This window comes from Cyanistes caeruleus, chromosome 9, assembly GCF_971803275.1.
Source record: "Cyanistes caeruleus chromosome 9, bCyaCae1.hap1.1, whole genome shotgun sequence".
NCBI lineage: Eukaryota > Metazoa > Chordata > Aves > Passeriformes > Paridae > Cyanistes > Cyanistes caeruleus.
In genome coordinates, this window is record NC_141709.1 from 28,833,006 (window position 1) to 28,859,225 (window position 26,220).

The 26,220-nt window shown below is 39.3% G+C and overlaps 1 protein-coding gene across 43 annotated transcripts in view; it reads right to left on the reverse strand.

The window, feature by feature from the left end:
• EPS15 (epidermal growth factor receptor pathway substrate 15) overlaps positions 1–26,220 on the reverse strand; it is a 65,891-nt gene that overhangs the window by 32,560 nt on the left and 7,111 nt on the right. For 12 of the 43 annotated variants that reach the window (XM_086842113.1, XM_086842111.1, XM_086842123.1 and 9 more), the window contains exons 4-11: positions 5,099–5,140; positions 4,117–4,206; positions 3,751–3,798; positions 2,693–2,788; positions 2,224–2,289; positions 1,654–1,779; positions 1,153–1,212; positions 207–401 (exon numbers count right to left, since the gene is read on the reverse strand). In XM_086842113.1, coding sequence (XP_086698239.1) covers positions 207–401; positions 1,153–1,212; positions 1,654–1,779; positions 2,224–2,289; positions 2,693–2,788; positions 3,751–3,798; positions 4,117–4,206; positions 5,099–5,140 — 723 coding nt within the window. Of the gene's footprint in view, positions 1–206; positions 402–1,152; positions 1,213–1,653; positions 1,780–2,223; positions 2,290–2,692; positions 2,789–3,750; positions 3,799–4,116; positions 4,207–5,098; positions 5,141–11,110; positions 11,235–11,343; positions 11,428–11,545; positions 11,866–12,195; positions 12,444–12,526; positions 12,782–13,738; positions 14,650–15,095; positions 15,288–17,277; positions 17,900–18,843; positions 19,051–26,220 lie in introns of those variants that run through there. The other 31 variants (XM_086842107.1, XM_086842087.1, XM_086842097.1 and 28 more) reach the window with 19 other exon arrangements.

The following is a 26,220-nucleotide window of genomic DNA, read 5'->3' on the forward strand; positions in this document are numbered from 1 at the left end:
TTGTTTATTTCTGAAGACATCCAGGAAAAGTAAAACAGGGTAAATTTTATACCTCTCCATCTGGTCTTCCCATCAGCCTCCTAAAACCAACCAACAGGGCAAGAAGCAAACTAAAAACCTGTATCAAGTCTCTTCATACAAGCAGTCTCTGAAGAACAGCATTGACAGCAGAAATCTTCTAATCCCCAGTAACTTCAGAACTGTACCTGTGTTAATGGTGTTTTGGCAGCTAAAATGCCCACAGGTGGCAAGGACTGATGAGACTCTTTGGTTGAAGATGGTATTAATGGCATTGCTCCTGGAACACTGAGAGGTTTTCTCTTGGATGGTGGCACCAAAGCTGCAGGCAAGGACATTGGCACTGGTTCTTTCTCCAAAGCACAGTATACCAAAAACATGGCCTGAACAAGAAAAAAAAGGTGTGTGGATGTAAATATATTAGAAATGTATATACATATAGTGAGAGAAAGACTAAAGAATTAATTAACAAATAACTTTGCAGCATTTTTTCATTATGTTTCCTCTTTACAAGCCCCTCAATTGATGCAGCTCATTGTTTTCTAAATTGTGTTTTTCATTATCACTTTCATATTCACTGTTTAGCAAGTGAAGTTCAGTATCTTTTAGAACATTAATTTTTCAAGCTTGTGCCAGTACTTCTGGAATTTTGAGAGAAAACTTCAAACACTTTAATTTATCACCATTTCCCCAGAAACTGCTCCATTTAGCATTTAATTCTTTTGTTGTGGCCATGTCTAATTTAACACTTCTTACATTATTTCATCAGTCCTGGCATTAATAGTGTTAAAATTCTAACTTACTACAAACTTTCCTCAAGGATACCTTGAGGCATTCAAGTTCTATAAATACTGAAGGTTAAGGTAAAACTCAGTGAAAACACTCAGTGTCTCGTGGGACAGCAGATCTCAGGTGTAAGTTTTTAATGGCTCATCTAACCCACAAAGAAAGTTACTGCTTTGTAATGAGACACATTCAACAAACTGACAGAAGCATTAAACAGCACTAAAACTTGATTAAGGACTCTGAATAAAGATAATAGATGAACCACACAGTCAGAAATTAATACACAGTGCATCTATTTTAAACCTTGCCATCAGGCTTTCAAAATCCCAAGAGGCAGAAGATACTTACAACTGCAAACTCATCTCGATCCAACATTCCATCGCGGTCAATATCACTCAATTCCCACACCTACCAATAAAAAGCAGAATTTTGGGATCTTTGACTAAACTGCAGCAGTTTCCTACTTAAAACCTCATTAAAAAAACCCATGAAAACAGTCTCCTCCACCACTTCTCAAGCTTGATTAATAGCATTAGTTTTTTTGTAAATTTTGTAAATTATGTAAATTCACATAAACCACACAAAAGCAGAGAGATTCTTAAGCTGGAGCCAGAGGCACCCAGCCCTGACCCAAGTTAAAGAGTACACATAACTGATACACTGCAGTTGGAGGTGATCTATCCAAATAGCAAAATAAATTTTATTTTTCAGTTTAACAGTTGCACTCCATGAGATCTTGTTTAATAGTTAGGCTCATTACTACAAATCTTCAATTTGAAATACAGGTATTATTGAGTGCAGCACAGGTATTACTTGTGAACTGACAATTAACAAGAAAGATATTCTTACTCGTCCTAAGATATCCACTGGCAGTTTTGAATTAAGGAGCACAGGTTTCACCTTATCCCCTGACAACAGTCCATTCACTGGATTTAGGCTGTCAAAAATAGCATCATACTTGACCTTGTCTTCCAGCTGCAGGGGCACAAGAAAAATATTACTTATGCAAACAGTCACATTCATAGCCTAAGAAGCAGAAGTTCTTTCAAGAGTGTTAACTTCTTTCAATAAGTACAGATTGCAGTTCCTGATGCTTATAAGAAAACATCAAGAAGATATTATTTTTAAGTCAGAGACTCATCAAAACCCTGTGAGATTTCTAGATTTCTTCTTCAATTATTTTCCTGGCTTCACATAACAACCTTTTTTTTTTTTCTATATCTTAAATTTCTAAACATGAAAAGATTTCCCAAGGGTCAAGTGTTCTTATTAAATTAGGCTTATTAGCCCAATTACAAATTTGATAGGAATTATAACTATCATACTTTAGAAATATAGCATTAGATTTTTCTAAGAAAGACAGGTTTTCCTGCAAAACAAATAACAGTTCTAACAGGTAACAGCTGATATTTAGCTTACCTTTACAGCCCATGGTAGATCACTTGATGCTGTTCCACTGAGTAGCAAAGGACTACTAGTATCAGTCTAAGGAAAAACAAAGCAAAAAACCACCACACATATTAAAACAGACATGATTCTGACTTTGCAAAACCACCCCCTTATTTGAGAAGGTGCTTCTCAAAGCCAGAACTTAATTTTAGTCATTCATATCAAAATTTAGAACAAAAAATTAGAAATGTTTATTCCATTAAGGACAACACTAATAGAACAGATACCACATATCTCCAAATTATACACAATTTTATATTCAAATCCACATTAGAACATGTAGCAGTTTATTCCATGTTGCATGATTTTTTCCCTGTTGTAGGGCCCCATTGACCTACAACATCACCCTCTGAAGTGTTTGGTATTTGCACCAAACCTTCCCAATTTTTCACTTAAAAGCAGTTCTTACTAATATGTTCAGTTAAAAAAGAAATCTTACAAATCTTGGTGGAGGAACAGGCAAGTTAAGACTACTCAGAGAAACATCCAATCCATTCTGTGCACACGCTACAAGTCGCAAAGCCACAAAAAATTCCTACAGGAAAAAGAAAAGAAATTTTGAAGGGTTTATAATATGAAAATATAATTTTAAAAGATAGTAAAATTTCAGAAGAATTAAGAGCTTCTCTAGTATTGCTATATATATGAAAAGTTGCACCAAAGGCGGGTCAGAAAGTGACAGAAAGCAGCAACCAGCAAATGCTGGATTCCTCCAGTAAGAAAAAGTTTGCAATTAATTTTCCAAGAATTTAGTAACTTCCTGGCCAGTGTAGTAAGTTCTCAACACTCAGTTCTTCTGTAACAAACAGTGAAAATCTGAAGTGTAATTACAGCTGTTTATCTTGGAGGAACTGAGCTGATCCCACAGATGGTTAATGGAAGTGGAGGAAAACACAAAAATGAACCCAAAGAAGCCCAAAAAAACCCTAAATTGTTTGGTAGACATTACCATCTCCTCCTCTTCCTACCATGGGAAGAAGCAGTTCCCTTTCCACTGACTGTTATTTATATTTCAAATCAAACAGCAACACACACCAGAGCTTGTGGTAGCACCACTGAGATGTAAAGTCTGTCCCCACAGTGCTCACTGCCACAGCTTGGGAAGGAGCAAACAGAATGTACCAATGTCAAGTCCACCAAAATTAAAGAAATAAGAATTTTGAAGGCTTTACAAGAATTTTAATTTCTGCATTGTTTCCTACAAGATTATGAGGAAAAAGTCACCTTCTTCTTAATACAGTACATTAAACCTTAAATTACTTCTCAGCAAATTGCACAGCTACACATCAGCCCATTTTACAACCTGGAGAAAAGCTGATGAGGCAGCTGAAGGCTGTTTAATTTATTGCAATTTCCACTCAAATATGAATTACATAGCCAGTCAAAATTAGAAAAATCTGTTAGAAAAACTGCTTTCCTGAACAAAAAATTTCAACTCTCATATTGTTTCAAGGCTGGGTAATGGTTAAGAGTCATACACAATGTAAATAATCATACCTGTTTGTTCAGGATACCTTTGCCATCAGTATCAGCTAGGTCCCAAATCTGAAACAGAAAAATAACGAAGTGTTCACAACACTTGAGAGGAAGTTGGCAAGTCCTCCCTCAATTTATAATGGACTCTTGGAGGAAAATTCATGACTTAACTTTCATGATAGCACTTAACTGTGATGACAAATTTAAATATTGCAATGATTTCCATGACTGGAGAGAAACTATTGGAACTATTGGATAGAACAATTGAAAGCATGTTAGGGAAGATCATGTATCCTGTAGTACTACTAAATATTTTAATTTAAACAGGATACTAACTAAGCAAGAAGACAGGATAATTAAATAAATTAAGTAATTGTCATTAAATACCTTTCCAAGCACCAAATCTGTCAATCCAGACTTCTTCAAGAAAACTGCTGCATCAGAGGCTAATACTCTTCCAGCATTAGCAGAATCAACCTAGGGGAGAAAAAAACCCTCACATGACAAACTGGCTTTTTAACTGATGCCATCTCTTTACACAGGCTCTCAAAAAGCTAGCAAAGAAGTTAACGGTCAAGTTAACAGTCACTTAGAGTACAACCTTCTGAACCTATCTAATTAGCATCTCCTAATCACAGGCTTTTCTTCTTGATGCCATCAAAGCAAGTAATTTTTAAGAACAGAGAATTTCAGTGTTTGATTACATTTCATTGTCCAGCTCTACATTCCTTACTGTTAGGGTCTGAAATAGAAGGCTCTGCTTTGAAGATACCTTTACCACCACAGCAGAGGGAGATACTTACTCCCTAAAGTGAAACTTATTTACACAATGAAGAAGTTGGTGATATTGGCAGAATACCAATCAGCATGCATTTCTCCCTGGATCAATAGAATGATCATTAAAATAGAGAGCTATTCAAGTTCTTAAGTGGAAATGTATCTAAACTAAACCTTTCAAGTGGGAAAAGAAAGGAAACCTTACACCACCACATGGTGATGATTACATGATGCTAACTGAGCTACAAATGCAAGAAATTGAGTTTCACTTGTAAAAAGTAACCAAGAACATATCAATTCAGCATTTTTAAAGAATTTACTCCATCCCAAGACCTCACAGTCTGTTAGAACTGTCAAGTGATGTAGGTCATACATACCTGGCAGTTCCCTAGAAAATAAGGGTCATCTTACAAACGGTTTATACAGAATACAGCTCAGACCTAAGTGTCAGCTACTACAAAAACACATTTTAAAGCACTATAATTTTTCTTGAACTTTTAGTTTACACACTGTTGGCCAGGCTGAGTCCATAACAAAAGAATATAAATTCTTTAAAATCCAAATGAGGTCTGTTCTTTCAGAATATACATACCTGTCGATAGAATTTCTCATACACAGGATTTGCACTCGATAGCTGTAAAAGAGATACAGAGAGAAAATTAGCCCTGGAGATCCATATTTCAATTTCCCTCTCCCCAGACAAATAAAAATATAGAACACTTTCCACTGGTCTTCAAAGAAGCATTAAGGATTTATTCTGTACAATGATGAGGAACTAGGACAGCTCTTGGTGCTGTAACTTTTAGAAGACTGACTTCTTGTTTTGCAGTCATTGACACCACCCCAGATCAGATTTCCCTCAGCCAGGTCACCAGGTGAGGCTGTGTGAAACAGGAACTCTTAGGCAACGTTGCCTATGGGCAAAAACAGAAACCTGAAACGACTCAGGCTAGGAAGTGCTCTCTAATATTAGAGTACAAAGCAATAAAATTTTATTTCACTCTTCCCTGCATCATTCTTTAGAATTTAGCATCATATTCAACCAGTCTGTAAAATTTTCAGTTATCCAAATTAATCCCTGGACTCCAAACTAAACCTACAGCAATGGTACCACACTAAAATAGAATAATATTCTAACTTTGGTTTTTGTAACTTGAACCCTTGTTGGGGATAGCTTCTGCCTTCATTCCACTGCCCTCTACCAGATATTAATGGCTCACCTAAAGTTAAGTGGACAAGGATAAAACAGCTTCTTTGGAAAAGGCTCTTTATTTTTAAATTATTCTTAGAAACTCCAAGAAATCTAACACCCAAAACAATGGAAAACCTAATCTCTTGGCCTACCCTAAATACCTTTGCCCAAAAGACTGACAAGAAATGAAGTGTTAGGGTTACCTCTCCTCCCTAATGTAAAAACAGACACAAAATCAGATCCTGTTTTCATGAAGTACATGTTGCCTATACCAAAGGCATTTATGCAGAAGATAACCCTAGAATTCACAGTGTGTTGCCCTCACAAACCCTGTGGGAACAAATGAGCATAATACAAGCTAATTACACAATACTCAGTAAAAAAGCCCAGAGCACGTAACTTCAAAAATCATCCAAAACCAGAGTTCTTCCCCTTAAGAGGAATGTGGTGTCAAATGCCAGGATTTGCAGACCTTTGTACACACAGAATCCAACAAAGCAGCTTCTCCAGATCTAAAATTTAGACGTTCAAATGAAAATATGGAAACCAACAGTATTGAGGATGTTGTCAATCACATCTTTGTAAAAACCTTTACTACAGATTATATAAATGGTTGATTTATAGCTTAGATAACACTACATCCATTTTCCTGCTGCTCTTCTGGCTGGTTGTTCACAGGTGCTGATTATCAGAAAATTATACTAAGAGAAGATGTTTGGTAGCAGTTAGTTTAGTGTGATCTTCCGCAATTACAGAAAGTGTGCAGCATCACCAGAATGTCCTAAAAGGCAAATTATGGAGTACAGCTAGAAATAACAGGAGGGCTTCCATTCAGAGCTTATTCAGCAAGTATACTGCCCCAGAGCCTCAGCTTCTGATTTTCTAGCTGTTTTCTGGTTTTGTGTTTGGCGGCTTTTGTGGGTTTTGTTGTTGCTGTTTGTTTTGGGGTTTTTGGTGTTTGGGGGGAGGGGGCAACAACAGGGACACAGAGCTGGTAAGGTTTTACTTGATTGCTGGAAAGTGGGTGGGAAATACCTCTCCCACAGCCAGACATGAAAAATTATATATGCTGGGAAATCATCATTGGTATTCACCGCAATACCTCCATTTTTATAGCTTAACCTTGTTCTGACTTTGCATTGGTACCCAAAGTCTTTTATTATTTCAGCCATCAACTAAGCATGCAGTTACACATCCCTTAAAATAGCCTGACAAAACATATTCAAGTTTTGCCAGCCCTCAGACTGCCACAACACCAATACAACAAACAACTTTCAATCATTTTCCAGCACTCTATAGCAGACTGTATTTTTTTACCTAGACCTCACATGCTTTATTTACCCACTCAGCTACACTTTGCACAGCAACCTAGAGGGGTAGTTCTCCCAAATATTCAAGTATTTCACTTATTAAGTGTTACTTCATTAGAATGTAAAAGCCTAGGCACAGGACAAAATTAAAGTTGTGAGCAGAGAAGCAGAACAGAGCTGGCCAGCACATCCGCTGGAACCATCAATTCTTGTGCATCATCCCTCTTGCCCAATGTCACCCTTTGTTCAGCCAAATGTTCCCTAATTACAGCCAAACTGATCGTGGTCACTCCTGGACAGGAAACATCATGTTCAAGTCCTCCAATGGAAACACTAAGTGCAAAACAATCTTTTCATTCAGTACTTAAATGCAGGAGCCAATAATTGTTCAATTCATTAGTGTTTCCAATATTCATTTTAACATCACTATCACTGCAGTAACTGGAATTTCCTGTGTAGAGAATAACAGTAGTAAAAAAGTTTCCCAGACAATTTTACTAGTAATAGACTTGTTTTTCCTTCAAAATATAACCCAAAATATATCAATAGATGCAAATATAATCTAGGACATTTTTCTGGGATAAGAAAAAAAATGCAGTTAAACACCTTTCAAAGTGTTGCTGTAGAATTTACCTGGAAAAATTATTTTTATGGGATTTGTAACAACCCTTTCCAGAGTAAATTCAGCTTGTTTTAAATGCAAAATGAGGGAGGAAGAAAAGGTCAGATTCCACAGCGTACAAAAATAGAAAGACATTATTATGGCTCCATTTCAAAGTTGATCACTTCATAAGGGTAATTCCATGTTGTAGCAATTACAACCTTTGATACAAACCTCTGAACTTTACAATGCTAACCTAGGAAACAAAAAATACCTTCAGAGACACCCATCTTTTTCATCTTCTGTTGTCAATCAATCCACATGTTTTCATGCCTCTGGCACATTTGCATTTAGGTGTAATAAGATACTATTACCAGTCTGTCCACCTCATCCAGCCACAACATTCCTTCCAAAAAGGCTTAAAAACAAAGAAACAAAAGCTGTCCATTGAGAAAAACAAAAGTAATTTCCCCTTCCAACCCCCAATGAGGTATCAGAGGAGAAACAAGCTATTCTATCCTGATTAAAATCCAAAATACCATATTCTATCACAACACAAAGATCTGGGACTCCTTTTAAGAGTTTCCAAAAGACACAACCTGGCCTTAAATGTTCTACCTGTGGTTAGCCAGCCAAAAAGCAGGTAAGTTCAAGGCAAGCTCATTTCCTACAATGCCATTTCAAAACAATAATCAACTTCTCTCTTTTTCCTCTATTGCTTTATTGTCTTAGCTGAAGTGTTTCAAGGTAAAGCTTTCTACCACTTTCAATTACATAACCAAGAGCATCTCCTACAGCAATAATACATGTGAATAAAATATTTACTATAAATTTCTATACAATTTACTTAAATTGTATTTAAAAATTGAGCCATTTCTTTCCCATTGAACAGCTGAAGCAGGCACAAGAACTGCTGTCTTCTCTCTTCAGAGATGTCTGTCACTGCATAATTAGAAATGGTTCCATTTAATTTTCAAATTGCTACCGAAAATCTCCACCATCTTCTAATCAGTATTGAACAAAGCCTTTGCAACATGAAAGATTAGCTGCACTGCCTCAGCAGCTACTCTCTAACATGGTGGATGCAATACCAACCAAAAAAATTAGGTTCTATCTGCTTTAGGAGCAGTCAGCCTTCTCTATATGCAGATTAAAACACACACATGCATTGTCTGGTTTCTTCAGCTGCAGGATAGAAAGAGGAACAACAGGTTCCTCATTCCACTAAAAATCACAAACAATGATCTTAATTTGAAAATTTTGCTGATTTCTTGAAAAAAAAAAAGAAACCAGAAGTTTGCCAGAGACCTCAAAATCTCTGGGTCTACATTATACATAACATGTGCATTACTATGAGGGTATCATTCATACTGCAAGTATTTGGATCCTGTGTATTCCAGTAACAAGACATTAATCCTGGCAATGTGTGTACAAGACAGGAATCCACCCAGCTCAGCCTCAGTGTAATATTCTATGTTTCCCTTCAACAACACAGCACAGCATTCTCAACTCTGCAACACAATACTCAAGTCTAAAATGAGACTCGCAGCTAATTAGGATACAAATTGATATTACATTATTTTGTCTCGTTTACCAAAGCAGCTCATAACTATTTAAAGACAACTACATTTCTCACAACTACCACATTTCTCACAAAAAGCATTTCATCAGGAAGATTAACACAGTTATCTTCCTTTTCTTCCTGAGTATTTCTTTACTGTGCTTCCCTAAACTGTGAGATTTCCCTTCAATCACAGCCAGTTTTTCAGAATAAACAAGTTCAATTTTCAAGAGCAACAAGAAGTTGCTGAATGTCCACCTTAATCCACCTTTCAAGAAACACCTCTACCCCATTTTCAACATCTTCAGTTTTCTGTTCTTCCTCCCTAAATTCCCCATACAAAATAGGTCAAAATAGATAAACAACCACTGCTGATAAGCAACCATTCTTGGAAGGTCCAAACATACAACCCCATATACTGGTTGTAACTTAATTTGACTTTTCCAACAACAGATGACAATCTGTGAGATCGGTCAGTTCCTTCTCATTGCTGTTGTTTGCTTGTTTCCAAACTAAAGGCAGCCAAAACAAAACATTCCTGCGGTAGAAGTTCCCTTGGAAGTCACACATTAAATTCACAGTCATGCTCAGACTGTAACACTCACTGAGCAAATTCAAGTGGCAACAAGACGTTGCAGAATGGGTTCAAAATGGGGAGATAAAAGATACTTCAATTAAAGGGAGAGAGGAGGGGGAAATAATCACCTTCGATTTGCAACTGAAATTGTTCAAGCATATTTGGTGTAATGAATTTCACTACAGCTACACAGTCCTGAAGTATTTTTACTAATCAGACAAAAAAAGACAATTAGTACAGAAAAGTTTCAAATTACTGAAATTACAGCTTTGATATTCAAACAAAGAATGTGCAGCCCTCTCAGACATTGCAGCTGCAAAGTCATCTGAAAATACCCTCAAGTCACTTGGAAATACCCAACGCCTCGGCCATGCTAAAGTAGTGTCAAACCAAACACAGGAAAGGGAACAGAAAATCAGACCAAATAGTGAGTTTGAGTGCAGGTTCATTGCCTCTTGCTCTCTGCACATGACCTAGAGCAGATTGTACTGATCTGCACACCTTTACTGCTGGTGTCAGTAACTGATCTCTGTGCAGCCACCACTGCACTCCCCACCCCCATGCCCTCATTTTCACTTCCTCATGCTCTTCAACAGATTCTGAACACTTCCACACTTGTGAGGACTTTTTATAGCCCAAAAATTCCACATGTTAGAACCTATGTTGAAAATAATTATCCTCAGGCTTGCTTGACTTTCTAAGATGATTCTTATGCAATACAAGAAGAAAAAACAAACAAGCCAAAAAAAGAAATCCCCACACAAATGGTCAGCACGCAGAAATATCTCCCTCAGTTTAACCACTGTTGTAAGCTGCAGCCACAATGGTTTTAAGGATACTGGCAATTTTTCTGCTTCTGTCAACATTATCACATTTGTATTTAGTCCCCCATACATGTGACCAAAAAAGTAAAGAAATTCTACAATGAAAGGATTACACAGCCTGTAAGCAATAATGTCTTGCTGTAGAACACACCAGAGCTGACACCCCACTCCTCTACCCAAATCAAGAGCCAGAGCAGCTCTGCGAAAACTTCTTTCCCTTCAGTAAGCAGATGTTTAAAGCTTTCTAATTTACTTGAAGACTGTTGAGAGACTCAGACAATGCTAGCTTAGCCATTTTAATATAAAGCAAGCTTTCACAAAAAGTACTATACTCCATAATTCTATATATTTAGACTCTTAAAGATGCATTTGTTTTCTCCACATATTTGTTCACCTTTTCACTGAACTACCCTTTCTTTCCTTGAAATGGTTGATACTCTCAAAAGCAAACTATGTAAGTAACTGCAAACTGTGCAGCCTTGCTATAAGCTTTTTAAGTTTACTTCCATGTGCTTAAGCAATTCAGTAAGCTCATTTACCTGCTTTGCTTTCTGGAAATGTCACAACTGGCTATCAGATTGAAGCATCCCAAGCCAGGAGGGTGAACCAATAGGCCCACCTCAGCCTTATGTCAAGTAGGAATGGCAATTTCTCATCTCACTGCTAAATGAAATTAAAAAGTATCAAAGAGTGCCGTTCATTAGCTATCGCAGCTCTAGGGAATGACATGATCCTAACGGTATAGAATAACCTGTGTGAAGTGATTCCCTACCGTCAGGAAAAAATGCGAGCAACAAGGATTGAGGTGAAGTGAGATCACACGAGCACGAAACAGTGCCAAGAGCCTCCAAGTTTTAAGGCCATCACCTGCACAACTCTTGACTATGAGGCACCTTTATGGGCACTATGTGACAACAGCGTCCCCACACCACGGGGCCCACCAAAACCAAGATAAAACGACTTGCAAGCAGTACCTGCAGGGACAGGCTTCTGTTAAATCAAGGAATTCGTTCGTCCGTCCCTCTCAGGGTCACCTGCCTATGGCCTCGCTGCCCCGGAGAACCCCTCGATGCCGGGTGTGCCCGCGGGGCTGGCAGCGGGCACGGACACCTTAACCCGGCGCTATCGCCTTTCAGCCCCTCCGCAAACGCTCCCCGAGTCCGCCCGCCCTCGGCGTTCCCCGGACAAGGTTCGCTGGGCTCCAGCCCGGCGCCCCGAGTCCTACAGAGACAAAAGACGGACGGCGACCGCGGCCGGCGCAGCCCCGCGCCCCGCCCCGGGCCGCTCCCCGGCCGGCTCTCCCCAGCCCCGGGCAGAGGCACCTGCGCCCGGGCGGGACCCTGTTCCCCGCCCGTGGCACCTCCGGGTCGCGACGCGGGGCTACCCGCCCGCCTCCCCCGGCTGCCGTTCTCCCTCCCTTCCTCCCTCCCGCAGCCACGGACACACCCCCGCCCCACCGCCACCTGACAGCGGCGGGGCAGCGCGGCGGGGCAGCGCTGCGGGGCGGCGGCGGCCGCACAAAGCGCGGGCCCCCCGGGCAGCCCCGCGGCTGCCGGCCGTGCCCGCGGCGGGAGCGGGCTGTGGCGGCGGCCCCGCGGGCGGGCCGGGCGCGCAGCCCCGGTACCTGTGCCAGGGAGAGGCGCGCGGCCATGCTGTTCCATCCCCCCGGCCGGGCCGCAGGAAGGACGCGCCGGGCCCCGCCACTCGCCGCACAACTTCGGCAACTTCCCCAGCCGGCCCCGGGCAAATCCCGGCACCGGATCCCCGCCCGCCCGCCGGACGGAGCCGGAGCCTCCCCCGTCGCCACACGGCAGCGCAGCCGCGCGCAAAACCGGGCGCGGATTGCCGGAGCCGGAGCCTGCTCGAGACAGCTGCAGCGAAAACCCGGAGCCGGAGTCCTTGTCCTGACACGGTGGCCAACATCCCCCACTGCCAGCTCCTGGCCTCTCCTTCACCTTCCCTGTGGGCCATGCTTCTGTCGGAGATGCTTTCAGCATGGTGAACAGTTGCAGTTCTCCACTCTAGTAATGACACAGGTGGGGGAAGTCCCAAAACAGGAGGTGAACCAGTTCTGGGCTCAGTTGCAACAAAATTGGGCACAAGGCCCAGAGGGAAGCAGCACGTGAGGCCAGCAGGATGTCCTGACCCGACACATCCTCACAGCAGTGAGGAGCAGCCCTGGGCTCAGCCTCCTGCTTCCTTCCACTTGCAGGAAATTAGATGCCTGCCCAGGCAACTCATCATTGTACATGTCCTTCTGTCTGTCTGCTTGTACTCAGGGGAACAGTGGCTCTTCTGGGGGAGGGTAACCAGAAGAAAGGGATGAGCAACCCTTATGGCAGGAGAAACTATGAGACATCACAGGCAACAAGACACTAAAGAGAAAGCTAGAGTGGGGAGTAAATTGCACCGTATTCTCCAAACCTTGGTAAACAATTGTGTACGGACCGGCTGAAAACAACGCTTGTGTCACCACTCATTCTCCTGCTCGTCCTTTACTCGCTCACCTCCTCCCACTGGCTTTTTTCCACTCCTACTCTGAGCTCTGCACTACCTCAGAATACATCAGTCACCAAGGACCAAGGGAAAACATTCCTATTTTTATACTTTATCTCAAGGTGTTTTAGGCACACATTTAGATTTGAACTATGCATTCGGACCAGTAAGAGGAAATTAGCTGAAGTCATACTTGATTACTGGAAAGCTTTCCCAACATGCTTTGATCCCTTTATCTGTTCATAATTCTCTACCCCTCTGCATTGTTTTTTGTACTACTCAGATCAGTTGTGTGTTCATGCCCCACCTCTGCATCCTGTCATTCCTCAGCTGGCATTCATCCTGAGCTGCTAGTGCTCATCATCTGTCATGAAATGTGGGATCCCTCCTTCCCACCTATTCCTTAATAAAGGTTTTATAAAAGCTCTGCTTCACTGACCTGTTTCTCAGCTATTTTTTCAGCAAGAAAAATAAGGTATGGAGGGGAAGAATATAAAAAGCAAACAGAATAGAATAAAAATATTCACACCATTCACATACTCACTGTCACCTCTCTACCTCGCATTTCTCTCATAAGTAAAATCCCTAGAAAACAGCACAAACATTCTATTTCTAGGTTGATTTTTTCTTCTTTGATTAAAATCGGGATAGTATCCCAGAATAATTAATACCTGGAAATTAAACCAGAAGATTGTAAAGATACAGCTGTGTCCCCTGGGGAGAGCAGTATCTTTGGAAGGGGTCCCTTGGTAGGCATTTGGAGAGCCTGGGTTTCTGAGTTGCCATGAGCTCACGTGGGTGCCCTTTGCTCTGTCAGTTTTTTCCTTCATCTCTCAGTCTTGCAGCTTGGCAGGGACTGGTGGCCTCTCAGGAGAGAGGTTACACCCAGGCTGATGTGTTCTCACTGCAAAGAGAAGGAAAATGCAAAACAGGGACCTGGGACCTGGCTCTGGAGTTGGAGGCTTGATGCCAAGAGCTGCTGTGAGCAGGATTTTGTGAGCAGGCTGTCTGGCTCAGCAGTGTTCTTGCTGCTGTTCCATTTCTCTCCTGGGTGTTGCACCAAGTATTTCCCACCAGGTCCAGGAAGAGACACAGAGCTGTGGCAAGGCTCTGGAATGAAAGGATTTATGCAGGTCAGCCAGTAGAGATGTGTCACCCCAGAGCACAAATAAAAGCTCTAAGTCCCCTCCGAGCAGAACACTTGTCCAGGAGGGAGGTCTGCTCCAATGACCACTCCTTAGGGCCTGACCTTCCTGAACCTCTGTGCCGGAAAATAAACACAACAACCTCCCTGTTTTATTCCCTGAAACTGTGAAGTACACACCAGTCTGCATCCAGAGAGCCTTTCCATAGTGTTCTCCAAAGCTGCTGTGGCAGACTCCAAGTTGCATTGACTCAAAGGTGCACCTGCAGCTCAGGAGCAAGCAGGAAGTGCCAGGTACTTACCATGGTTATGTAGCATACTAACCAACATACCATGGTTATGTACCTTCACCCTGGTTGTGCACACTCACAGTCATCAGGCATGACCACTGTGCCCACAAGTCAGAGGGCAAGAATCACTCAAGGTAACCACTGTGACCTGTACAAATTAAAATAATAATGAGTTTCATATTATCAACACTGAATTAATGTGGTCACGTGGATCTCTGCTATTGTTGATCATTCTGTGCATCTTACAGACAAATTGGCTTGGATGCCTCCAACCACTTGAGTTAAAACAACCAGTTCAGAGCCTCAGATACCTCTATAACAATTACAACAGCACTTGTCAGCCTGCTGATGGTGAATGACTGTACTGCAGATTTTCACAAATCGAGAATGACAGCTCTCAGAAGAAAAACAGCTCTCTGCTTCTCAGCTGGAATTGAGATGTCATCACCTCACATTGGATCATAAAACTGGACTTCATACATACTTTCAGCCAAGAGAAAAAATCACAGCCACTAAAATTTACTCAAAGTTGTTGGCAGGTTTGCGAAACAATGCCCTCCAATGACCTTCTTGGCTTAGCCATGAGCAACTCACCAGGGCTAGGGTGGAAGAGCTCCTGAAATCTGGAACAGGTGGATTTTCTAAAAGTACCTTTCTTCTTATTTTCTCCTCAGTGGAAACCTCATTCCTCTCTTTCCCTTTGCTGACCCCACAAATCTTGACCTTTTGCAACATCTTCTGTGAATTGTGTAACAAGTGGAATCCTTTGCTGGGTTTTCAGGAAAGCTTGTTGGGAACATAAGAAAGTCAAAATATCAAGGAACTGCAAGAACTTTAACAGTTTAATTTTATATCTTTTTGCATTCAACATGAATTCTTCTGCAGGAAATGTTTATCTGCTAACTGCTCTGTAAGAACTGCTATATATTGATTTTTTGTTGCAAGATCCTCCACTACAGTGCACTTGATACCCAAAGGACATGGAAAATAGTATTAGCATGCTTTTATTTGTAAGTATAATAGGATTTTCTATGATTCTAAGTAGTGGCATTTTGAAAAATAGATACCAGACCTCAGTGTTCTTTATTGTTTCTTTAAAAGTACAACGGACAAGGTTATGTCGACACTGGACAAACAAGGGACTGCTAACAAATCAAATCAAAACTAGCCAAATGGCTGGTGAAGACTGGGCTTGCAGCAGTGCAGTGAGCATAGCAGCAGCACAACCATTTTGGTGTAAATCCCCACCATGAGACAGTAAGAGTATAAAGTGACTTGTTCTGGTACAGCTGAATTTGAAAATGTGCTGCAGCAAGATAGCACAGAAAGGGCATCCACCAGTCAAACACTAACGACCTCTGTTTTATAGATCTCCAAATACATTTGCTAGTAAAGCTGGCAACATTTTAATCATATCCACTGGTCTCCCCGGAAATAATATCTTAAGTGTCCAGTTCTTCCTTTCTTAGAGCTTTGTTTACCCTATGGATCAGCACACAGGAAGCCAAAGCAGCACACAGGCATTTAATGTGACTCGTTCTGCTCGTTCTAGGAAAGGTGTTACTACAGCCTCTGAGCACTCCGGAGGCTGAGAGGAATGACTCAGTCCTGCCTCCTGCATTCCTGAGCACGAAATGAGGTACCCAGCTCTCTGGAATTCCAGTGCAAAACAGAGCAGTAGCTGCAGCATTGCATATACAGAATCAAGGATTTAAAGGTAAGAAAGATTAAGCCACTTTGAGTTTTACAGAACGAAAGGAAACATATGTATCAACACAGAAAATCCTGGCCATAAAAAGGAATCACTGTTCTATGATCAAAGACTGTAATGAAAGGGAACCTACCCACAGGCAAACAGAATGTCTTACATTGCACAGGTTTCAGAGAGGCAAGCAACACCCATGCTCCTGATACAGAACAGCATTTCCCACACCTAGGTTACTGAAAGATCCGTCTTGAGAAATAAGATCATCATACAAACTTTGGCAACCTTTGGACTGAGGGCACCTTTTATCAGAAATCTCAGAATACTTTCCAGGATTAGTGACACAAGCTGGTCTAGGAAATCACAAATGCCTTTATCTAGAATTCCACCCCAGGATATGCTTTGTGTGCTCTTTACATTTTATGCAGCTGCAAGTTTTCTAGACAAAGGGTTACAGATAGGCTGCTAGGTCTTAAAGCCACAAGAGAACACTACAGTCATCTAGCCAGACTCTAACAGACCTTCTGTAGATATCTGTTTATTTCTGTGTTTCTTTTCATAAAACATGTAATCTGTGAGTCCTACTGTGTATCTTCTAGGAGGATGTCTAATTACTAGAATATGTACATTGATCATTATAAAAACTGCATAGGAATTATCTGCTGATTCATCTTGTGCTGTGTTCTTGGCTTCTTAAAGTGGTTTGCAGACTTTCAAAGTTATAGCAGCTTTGAAAGTATTTCAAAATGGGTTGTGGGATGATCAAATTTATACAAAGCTGTAGCATTATTGAAGAAACACAAACTAGGATGTTGAGGTAACTACATATTTCATCTCTAAAATGTTTTCTGTTCAGATGTTTGGAAGCATTTGAATATATCTGAATTTACCTCCTTCATTTGGCAGAAACAGAGTACAGTATGGTATCATTGTATCTCTTTGTTTTGTAAAATGATGTCATCTATATTGCCAGTATTCAGAAATCCTAAGGTTAAAATTATTTTTGAACTACAGTAATTAGAAAGAACAACCTTGAATTTTTATTAAGAGAATGGTAAAATTGAAAATAACCTGAATAGGGCTTGAGTGAATCTCTTTAATCATATTTGATGGAGGAGCTGGCAAATCTGAAATGCAGGAGAACAGATCCACGCTATTTTAAAACATACACAATTTATCTTTTCATTAAGATTGTAAGCATGTGTAAGCATATATTCTCAAACTAATTTATATTAGCCAGTTCCATGGGGCTACACCTCATGTTGTAAAAGAATAAGAGAAAATGTAGATACAAGAGGTCAGCTTGACCTCTAGATAATTAGCTGGATGACTGACAGCAGAATGACATTTTTCTTTCAAGACCATATTTGAAACCCAGAAAAATCTTCAATATGCATTAATTTGACATGTCCAGATAATGTAGCAGTTGGAGATTTTGCTGTTCCTTGAACAGCTTAATACATGTTCTAACAGAAATAGAACAAGCAATAGCACTGATGAAACAGCATCAATCTTCATTATAAATTAAACACATCGATATCGTCGTGTGTAGTGTATATTAAACCAAAATGAGGATTGAAAACTAATATGTTTACAAAGTAGCAGGCAGAAAAGATTTTCTTGAGTTTCTTCTGTTCCCTGTTTCCTTTGGCATGTTGTCTATACAACTCCAGGGAACACATTGTCCACCTTTCTGAAACAATTAAAAGATTATTATGTTTTAAGAAAACCAAAAATATTTAAAAATATAATCTACACACTGAATTCCCAACATTCCCCTAACTTAGAATTAGTTCACTCTGCCCTTCACAAAGATTATTAATTAATTTCAGAATTATAAGATACATGAAGTAATTAGAAAAAAGGGCATTTGGTATTTTTTCTTCTCATTAAATGGTTTGTTTTGAGGACAAACTCATGACTGTTAATGGTAAAAGACCATTTTTATAGCATTATTGTAACTCTTGATACTAGCAAGTGTTTCTTCTTGAGATTTCCTTACTTGTCCTCCCGATTATTTTCATCTTACCTCTATTCTTACCTTCTCCACTTTCTTTCATTTTCATCTAGTCTTAATTACAACCATAACAATGTCAAAATGCTTCAGAAAGTATTAAAAAAAAAAAAAAAAACAACAATGCAGGAACATTGGTCATAAGACAAAAAATAATTTTCACAAATCACAGCAATCCAGTCCTCAAGCTGAGCAATTCAGTTACCAACATTTAAATAATATTTTTTAATTCATCCTTCTTCAGGACAACACAATATTCATATTTAATTTTGCACCAGTAGTTAAAACATCTCCTAAATGTAAGTCATGTTCCACTTGCTTTCAGCAATGAGGTCTCTCATGTATGGGAGCTGCAGTCACAGAACAGAGATCTCAGCTGGGTTAAGGTAGTGAGTGCCAAAGGTTCAGTGAGGAGATGAGTCAAAAGCCTCAACAACAGTGGAAAATCAACCATATTTTAAAAGGTGTTAATGATTTAGCCTTCACAATAGACAACGACAGAGATGATTTGACCATTTTTGTTAACCTTGATCAAGTGACATTTAAAACTGTGTTTTTGCTGCTATGGAAAAGATCACAAATTATTGACAAATAGAGTGTGAAGCAAGAAAAGCATTACTTGCCTACATCTGTATCAGTGCTGAGAGCTGTAAAGGAGTCTGCAGGTTGCACTCTGAAAGCTATCAAATACTAAATTGCAGTGCTCTTTCTGCAGGCAGAAGGAATTTCCACAGATGCTCTTTCAGCTGCACTTCTCCTTCTCAGAAGCACAATCCTGCTGTATGTCCATAAATGAGAAAGCAACATGTGGGATTTTTTTATTTACAGCCCTGTAGCAGGAAATGGAATCTGTTCTGTTATTTGGCCAACTATTGCACAACATCAGCAGGCAAAATGTTCCTTTATATGCAACACATATAATCCCACTGGTGTCAACACGTAAGACTAAGGAATGTTCCCTTAAAACTTCTCTTGGCTTTTTGGACTCCTGAATAATTGACATTGTAATTAATTATGTTTTTTCATTCTTCTGCATCATTTTGGTACTATCAATAGTAGAGTGTAACTTGATTGATGAGACAGTACCAAAAATATTTGCCTTTATGAAAAATGTTTTAAACACATACAATAAATATCATTGCTAAGTATTAAAGACTGAAAATTCTCTTATTGCTGTTAAGTACAAGAGTGGTAAATAGTTCACAATTCAAAATATGTTCTCATTTGATTGCACACACAATGCAATTAAAATACAAAATATCCTTAAATATTACCAAGTTATTGGTTTAATGACTGCTTTGTTTACTGGTTTATTTGGTTGGTTGATTTTTTGGTTGTTTTTTTTTTTTAAGATTAATTTGCAGAAGTAATGCAGCAGTGATTCTGCCTCAATGGAATTGTTAAGGTGTGCATATGACTGATCAGGTGCAAAAGGGCATTAATGGAATTTGAACTCCATGAGCTGTCAAGAACTTGCTTTCCTCTGTGTCACCTTATGTTCCTGTCCTGTTAGCTGTAATAAAAGGTATCTCACCTGTTGAACTGGTGAAGCTAATACAGCTATAAACAGATAGAGTTATACAACAACTACAAAATGAAAGTCTGGTGACCATTCATTAAAAAATGTTTCTTTAAATGACTTTTAGCAGCATTTAAAGCAGCTGTGGTAAATAATTCCAGTGTAATCATCACTGTGACTTCAGAAAATACGTCATGGATTCAGTGGCTTCACAACAGTTTTCACTCAAACTTGCTCTCTTTACAAATAAAATTCCATTTAAATATATTCTGGCTTTAAAAATGCACTGCAGAATCTTAAAGACTCTTTCTTATTGGTAATACTAATTTAAATGGGATTCACAAAATATGAGAAACAATTGAAGAATGTTATTTATAAATATCTACATCAGATTACCAAAAATATTGACAATGATGCACAAGCATAAAATCACCAAGATTTTTCAGATCCCTATATCAACTTAATTCATTGAATCAGTTCAATGACAAACAAATTTGACCTTCTCTAGAAGGACAATCCCCCTGCCCCCAAGACAGATAATACATCAGGTATAAAACTGACACAAAGAACACCGAGGTCCAAAGGAGAAAAATATCAAGATTTTAGGTATAAAACAGAGGCAGAAGCCATGTAAGGTAGGCAAGGTCAGAAAGCTGGATGAGTTTTGCAGAAAGAGAAGATGTATTCTTCCTGAAAGAATCTCCATGATTCAAAAGACATTCAAATTCCATCCAAAACCGAAACATTCTTGATTGTCAGTCTCTTTATGTTTAGTGAAGATGCATAATTTGTTCCTGTTGAAATCAAGTTTACTGTAATGATTTTCCTTACAGAAATACCTGTACAAAATGATTTAATGAATTTCTCTCTCCTTTCCTTGTGATAGCATTAATGATGGTAAATTACATATGTACAGATGAGCATGAGAAAAAAACACTCAAAAATCATCAGTAGAGCTATTTAGCTAATTATAAAATGAATATATAGATGAGTTGCTTAATTTAGCTCAACTCCAATTCTTCTAAGCAGGGAAGAAATAAAAAAATTAATTAAAGCTAAAAATTAGCTGTGGGTCTCCTACAGAGGACTACAGAACAGATCCATGTTGTGCTAGATGGCCCAAAAGCACAAACTACGCAGGTACCTTGTGGAGATAAAGGTGAGGAAAACCTGTATTGTTGTATTTATAAATACTGGTATATAGTTACTAATTAAAAGAATGAAACAGAAGACCTTAGGTGGGAGTGTGTGGAGGTTTTATGTGTGCTTTAACTGTATTTGTCATGTACATTGGACAAAAAATTAAAGCAGATCCTACAGCCAGGACTTTTTGCTGCCAGTGAGGCTTGAAAGGGGAAAAGTATCCAAAGATTGCTTCAGGGCATGGATGAGAAAACTTCTGATCAAAGACTCTGACAGAAGCACAGAAGCTTGGATTGCTTCCTTGGGTTTTTAAATCCTCTCATGGATATGTTTCCAATCAGGCTACTGGAAATTACTGTATTTTTAATTTAATTTTTACTTCAAGAAATGTGGTACAGGCAGGACAGGCGGCTTGGCGTGTATAACAACTGGCACAGACAAAAGCCAGCCAGATGGCATTAGGCTAAAAGAGTTCTCTTGCCCAAAATATAGCACCCACGTCCTTGGCAGATTCTAAAACCAGCACAGAATCTGTCTCTGTCTCCTTTTACCATTATCACACAGCTGACTTTTATATATAACTGCAGGTCTGATCCCTGCCCTTACAGCTTTGCAATAACTTCACAAATTTCTCATATGAGGCAAACACTTAACAGGATTCAACAAGGAAAAAATTTTAATTAGTCCTTTTTTTCTTTCAGGTAATTCAATTTTTTAACATTGATGGAATAACATTCATCAATTCCTGTAGCTCTTTGGGGATTACTAATTTAAAAAGTAATAGAATTTAATACTTGAATAAGCAATGTAATATGAAGATCTATTTTTTAGCACATGAGAAGATTAAATATATTACAAAAAGTGAAACGCCTCAAATTTTAGATGTTGCACATTGAATTGCACATATGCAGTTTTTTGATTAAATTAACTATGTGAGCTACTTGAAGCAAGAAGAAATATTTCCAAGCTAAATCTAATGTCATAATTGAGACTCTTCATGTACATTGAATAAGATCTGCCCAAACAATACAATACATCTACGTTTGGTAATTGTTCTGTTCACAATTTATTATAAACTATACTAAAGTCTGATGCTCATTACCAGCAGACTCAAACTTTGCTAATTATGCAAAATAATGCAATAAAAATGCTGGGTGTCTGCTTAATGTGAAAACCTGTAAAAAAGAAATATAATTATCTAGAAAAAGAATCTGTGACAACACTGCTTTTATCCCTCAAATCTCCTGGCTGGTTCTAGATTTACCATTCCTTCCATTGCTGCACTATGTGAGCCAAATTCTCTTCTCATACACAAATGCACAATTGGTATCCAAGTCCACAGGTTCAGAGAACTTCATGAAGAGCAGATGGTCTTATATCAGTCTCTACTGCTTGCACAGAAACCTCCTCCATCTCCAGTCAGCGTAAGATTCAACAGCCACAGGAGTTCTGCACAGTGCTCATGATAGGGAAGTAAAGTGTTCCCCTGAAAACTGGACAAGGAAATGCCTAAAATTGCAAGTATTTGACTGACTGAAAAAGTAAAAGGAATTGAGTCAGCACTCTGGGGAAAGGAAGGAAAAGGGAGGGGTGGAACAAGCAGTATATTCTTAAAAAAAAAAGAATGCTCAAAGCAGATACCATGAAAAAGATAAGTGCTACTACTATGCCATAAATAATATAAGATTCACATAATGCACCATTAAAGTTTATGGATCAAATCCTCTTTCCTGGCCATGATGTACTTAGGCATAACAAAGACTCTCACTGAGCTGGTTACAGCTTTCTGATTCACTACCCAGCCCAGTTCATCTCTGGCACTGAGATGGGACTGGAGATGATTCATTAACGGAGGGAGCCAAACTGCAATTTCTCTACCCTACAATCCCTTAAGACACTGTTTAAAGGGGCTGTAAAACTGGCTAATATATTACTTCTTAGTTCATTCAGAACTTTCCAGTCTAGAAGAGAAATTTCCTGGACCTTGGATGCTTTGCTCTTGTTTTACCTTGCCTGAGCTCTGACAGAGGGCCTAAGGCTTTCCCCTTCTAAGCCTCCTCATGTTTCTCCAGCTGTGTGACTGCTTCAATTTGTCCCAAATGGAGTTTATTTAGATGTGTCATGTGCATGAACATGCACATTCATGCTTACTGATCACTAACTCCAAAGCCAATTCAAATTTCTTGTGTTCAGGGGAACTGTAAGCCTGGGTGCAATGTGCCCTCCAAGCATGCATAATCTGAAACAGATGGCTCAACATTTGAGCTGCCAAACACTCAAGGCCAATTCAAATGCCATCCAAAAGTAAAAGTTATGTGGGATAAAAGTTCTCCTTGTCCCACTTTAGATAAACAAGGCCTATCTGCTTGGAAGATGATTCTTTCTCATTTTCTGCTTATCTACTTATTCTTTTCAAATATGGCATGCTCTAGAAAAAAAATTAGGTTTTATCAGCTGCCAGCATTTTCCAATCTCTTGTTTGGGTTTTTATTAAATAAAGCTTCATACTCTGAAGAGATTGCAGGGTTATTTGAGCTTAAGTTAAAAAACAAGGAAAGGAAACAAGGAAATCCAGCAAGGAAAGAGCAAAATACAGGAACTTTCTGGTCTTCAAGGTTGCAAAGAAAAGGCTGAAAATATGAACATTTCAGAAACCAAAATTCCTTTTTAACTCATGCTTTGGTTGGCAGGGCTTAAGCACAAATAATTTAAATTGCATGGAATATGAAGTGTATTTATTTCCCATTTATACACTGATACATGGTACTAGAGAGCTCTCCCCAGCTTGTGATAATTCCTAGCTGTTCCACAGGAGTCTCTGCCCATAGCTTGCCTAAGTGGAGGCATTGTTCCTGCAGGCATTATTATGCCTTAGGCAATGCCTCCACTGTAAAGTAAACCTGATTTGAAGCTATTGTATGTCTTGATTTTTCCATAAAGGCTGTTTTTTGACACCTGGATTTTTTCCTGAAGGTGCGCATACACACGCGCGCACACACACACACACATATCTATGTACATATTAAGTCTATTAATCTGTCCATCTCACCAGACTCTGTAGTTAGGTGTCTGAATTTCTTAACATCAGGAATCCTGACACAGGACTGTTAAATACATTCAAAAACCCCAGACAATGGCAGATTGCATACTGCAGTTTCAGTGTGCACGAAAAAAATGAACATTTCCAAAAAGTAATTACATAGTCTGAGCACTCACAGTACAGAATATGCCCATGTTGCTGCTGGGAACAGAAATGACAGCCATCACTTCAGTCAGCCAAGCACCACTGAGATCAGTCACACTGCAGAATATTACCTATGCTTCACACTGCACCAGCTGGCACCGCACTGATTATCCCCTGAAATGTTTAAAGTATTACACTACTACAGTTAAGGATTTGTGGGTGTAGAAGACGCAAGATGAAACACACAAAGAAATTGTAAGTTAACTCCACAGTCAGGACAAAGGGTGTTAAGATTAGTCCACTACCTACAAGAAAAAGAAAATTACCATCTCTGTGTTTTAGAAATGCTGTGCAATGAGTAAATGTAATGCAGGGACTGTAGCAATTAAATGTAAGATATGACTGCTGATGTTTAGCAGATTAAATTCTCATTCAAAAGCATGAAGCCAAATAGATGTAATATTTTACAGACAGATGGGTTAATGTTATCAGTATGTAAATGACAGCTGGATCAGGGAAAACTCTGTGTAGGATTTTGTTTTGTCTAAAATTGACAGATATGTAAGCCAAAATCTGAAAGACATATAAGACAAGAGCTCATTTGCTACCAGTTTTGCTGTACTGAGAAAAGCTGTATCTGTCCTCTATTTGTCAGACTAGAAACATAAACCAGAGTGTAATGCTAATGATACACTCAGATCCTCCTCTTTTGCTTATGCATTATGAATAGGAGAGCTTAACTGGGTACTTACATGCTTTAATCTCTAAGTCAGTGTGATAAATATTGCTCTTGATTATGTACATGTAACTACATCAACACCAAAGGAACACAAAAGTGTGAACAACATTTGGGCCGTTTGGCTTGGAGTGGAAACACTCAACTAAACTCGTGCTTTTATTTGCTGGTACCTTATTTCCAAAGGCTCAAGGCTGCTAATCTCCAAACTATATTGCACATTTGGCCAGTAAATTAGAACAAACTATTGTGTATACCTCAAGTAAACACACCACTGGAAGAAACGACAATGTTCTAAACATTACTAACTTCAGCTTATGCTATACAAATCAAAGTCTCACTGTACACTATAGACTTTTGTATTGTTAGACTCCTTGTAAGTACATTCCTTACAAGCTTATTTTCAAAAACTAATTCTCTTGGGCAATGGAAAGCAAATAATGTAACTCTCCATTTTGTCAATTGTCCAGAGAATTTGGTTAACTCCAGTAGCATTTAGAGATTTTAATATTAATGTTATTGTAGGATTTTCTTAGAAGTTAAATTGCAGTTATTGCTGCAATAGTTTATTGGGGCACTGAGAAGTTTACTGACTGAACTTTTGAAACTTGGAAGCAAACAGATGCAACAAGGCCTGGATTTTCTTGGCTTATGAAGTGAGTAACAGAGCTGCCCTGTGTGTGCTGCTGCCCACGAGCTGAGTAGCATTTCCTTTGTTTCAGTCCATGACATCTGGGTGTACTTCAACAGTGCTGAGCAACTTCAGCTTCAGCAAAAATCAGCAAAACTGTTCATGTTGGAGAAGGGGCAAAGTAAGGTCTGGCTACTAAAATGTAAAAATTAGGCTATGATATTATTAAAGATCCCACAGAAATCCAACTTTTTTTACCGAAAAAAAACCTTGACAACCCAAAACTCCCCTTGAAATAATAATTAAAGAGCCCCTTAGTGAAAATAAGTCTCTAAATTAAAATAAGAACATAATATAAAAATAGCAGTAATGGCTCTGAAGAAAGGTCTAAACAGCCCAAAGTCCTGTCTCCAGCAGTGGCAATAGCTAAAAGCTATGGAAAATGGTAGGAGTGGAAAATGTAGTGAGACTTCACAAACTTTCAACAATTTACAGCTCAGAAGTCACCTGAGATGGAGTTAATTCTTGTGAGTGGTTCTTTTACTTTAGATTTAGTGTTTAGCAGCTTAACATGTTCAATAATATGTCTGAGTTTTTTGTCTTCATCCTACCAGGACTGAAACCTCACCAGGGTGTGCAAGGGCTTTCCCTGATCCTTGCACCTGGGTTTTCTTCCTGCCCAAACCAAGGTGATGGAGCTGCAGGAGGTGCTGCTCTGAACTGAAGTCTCACTTCATCTGGAGATCTGATGTAGCTGCATTCTGCACAAGTCTGTGAGTTCACACAT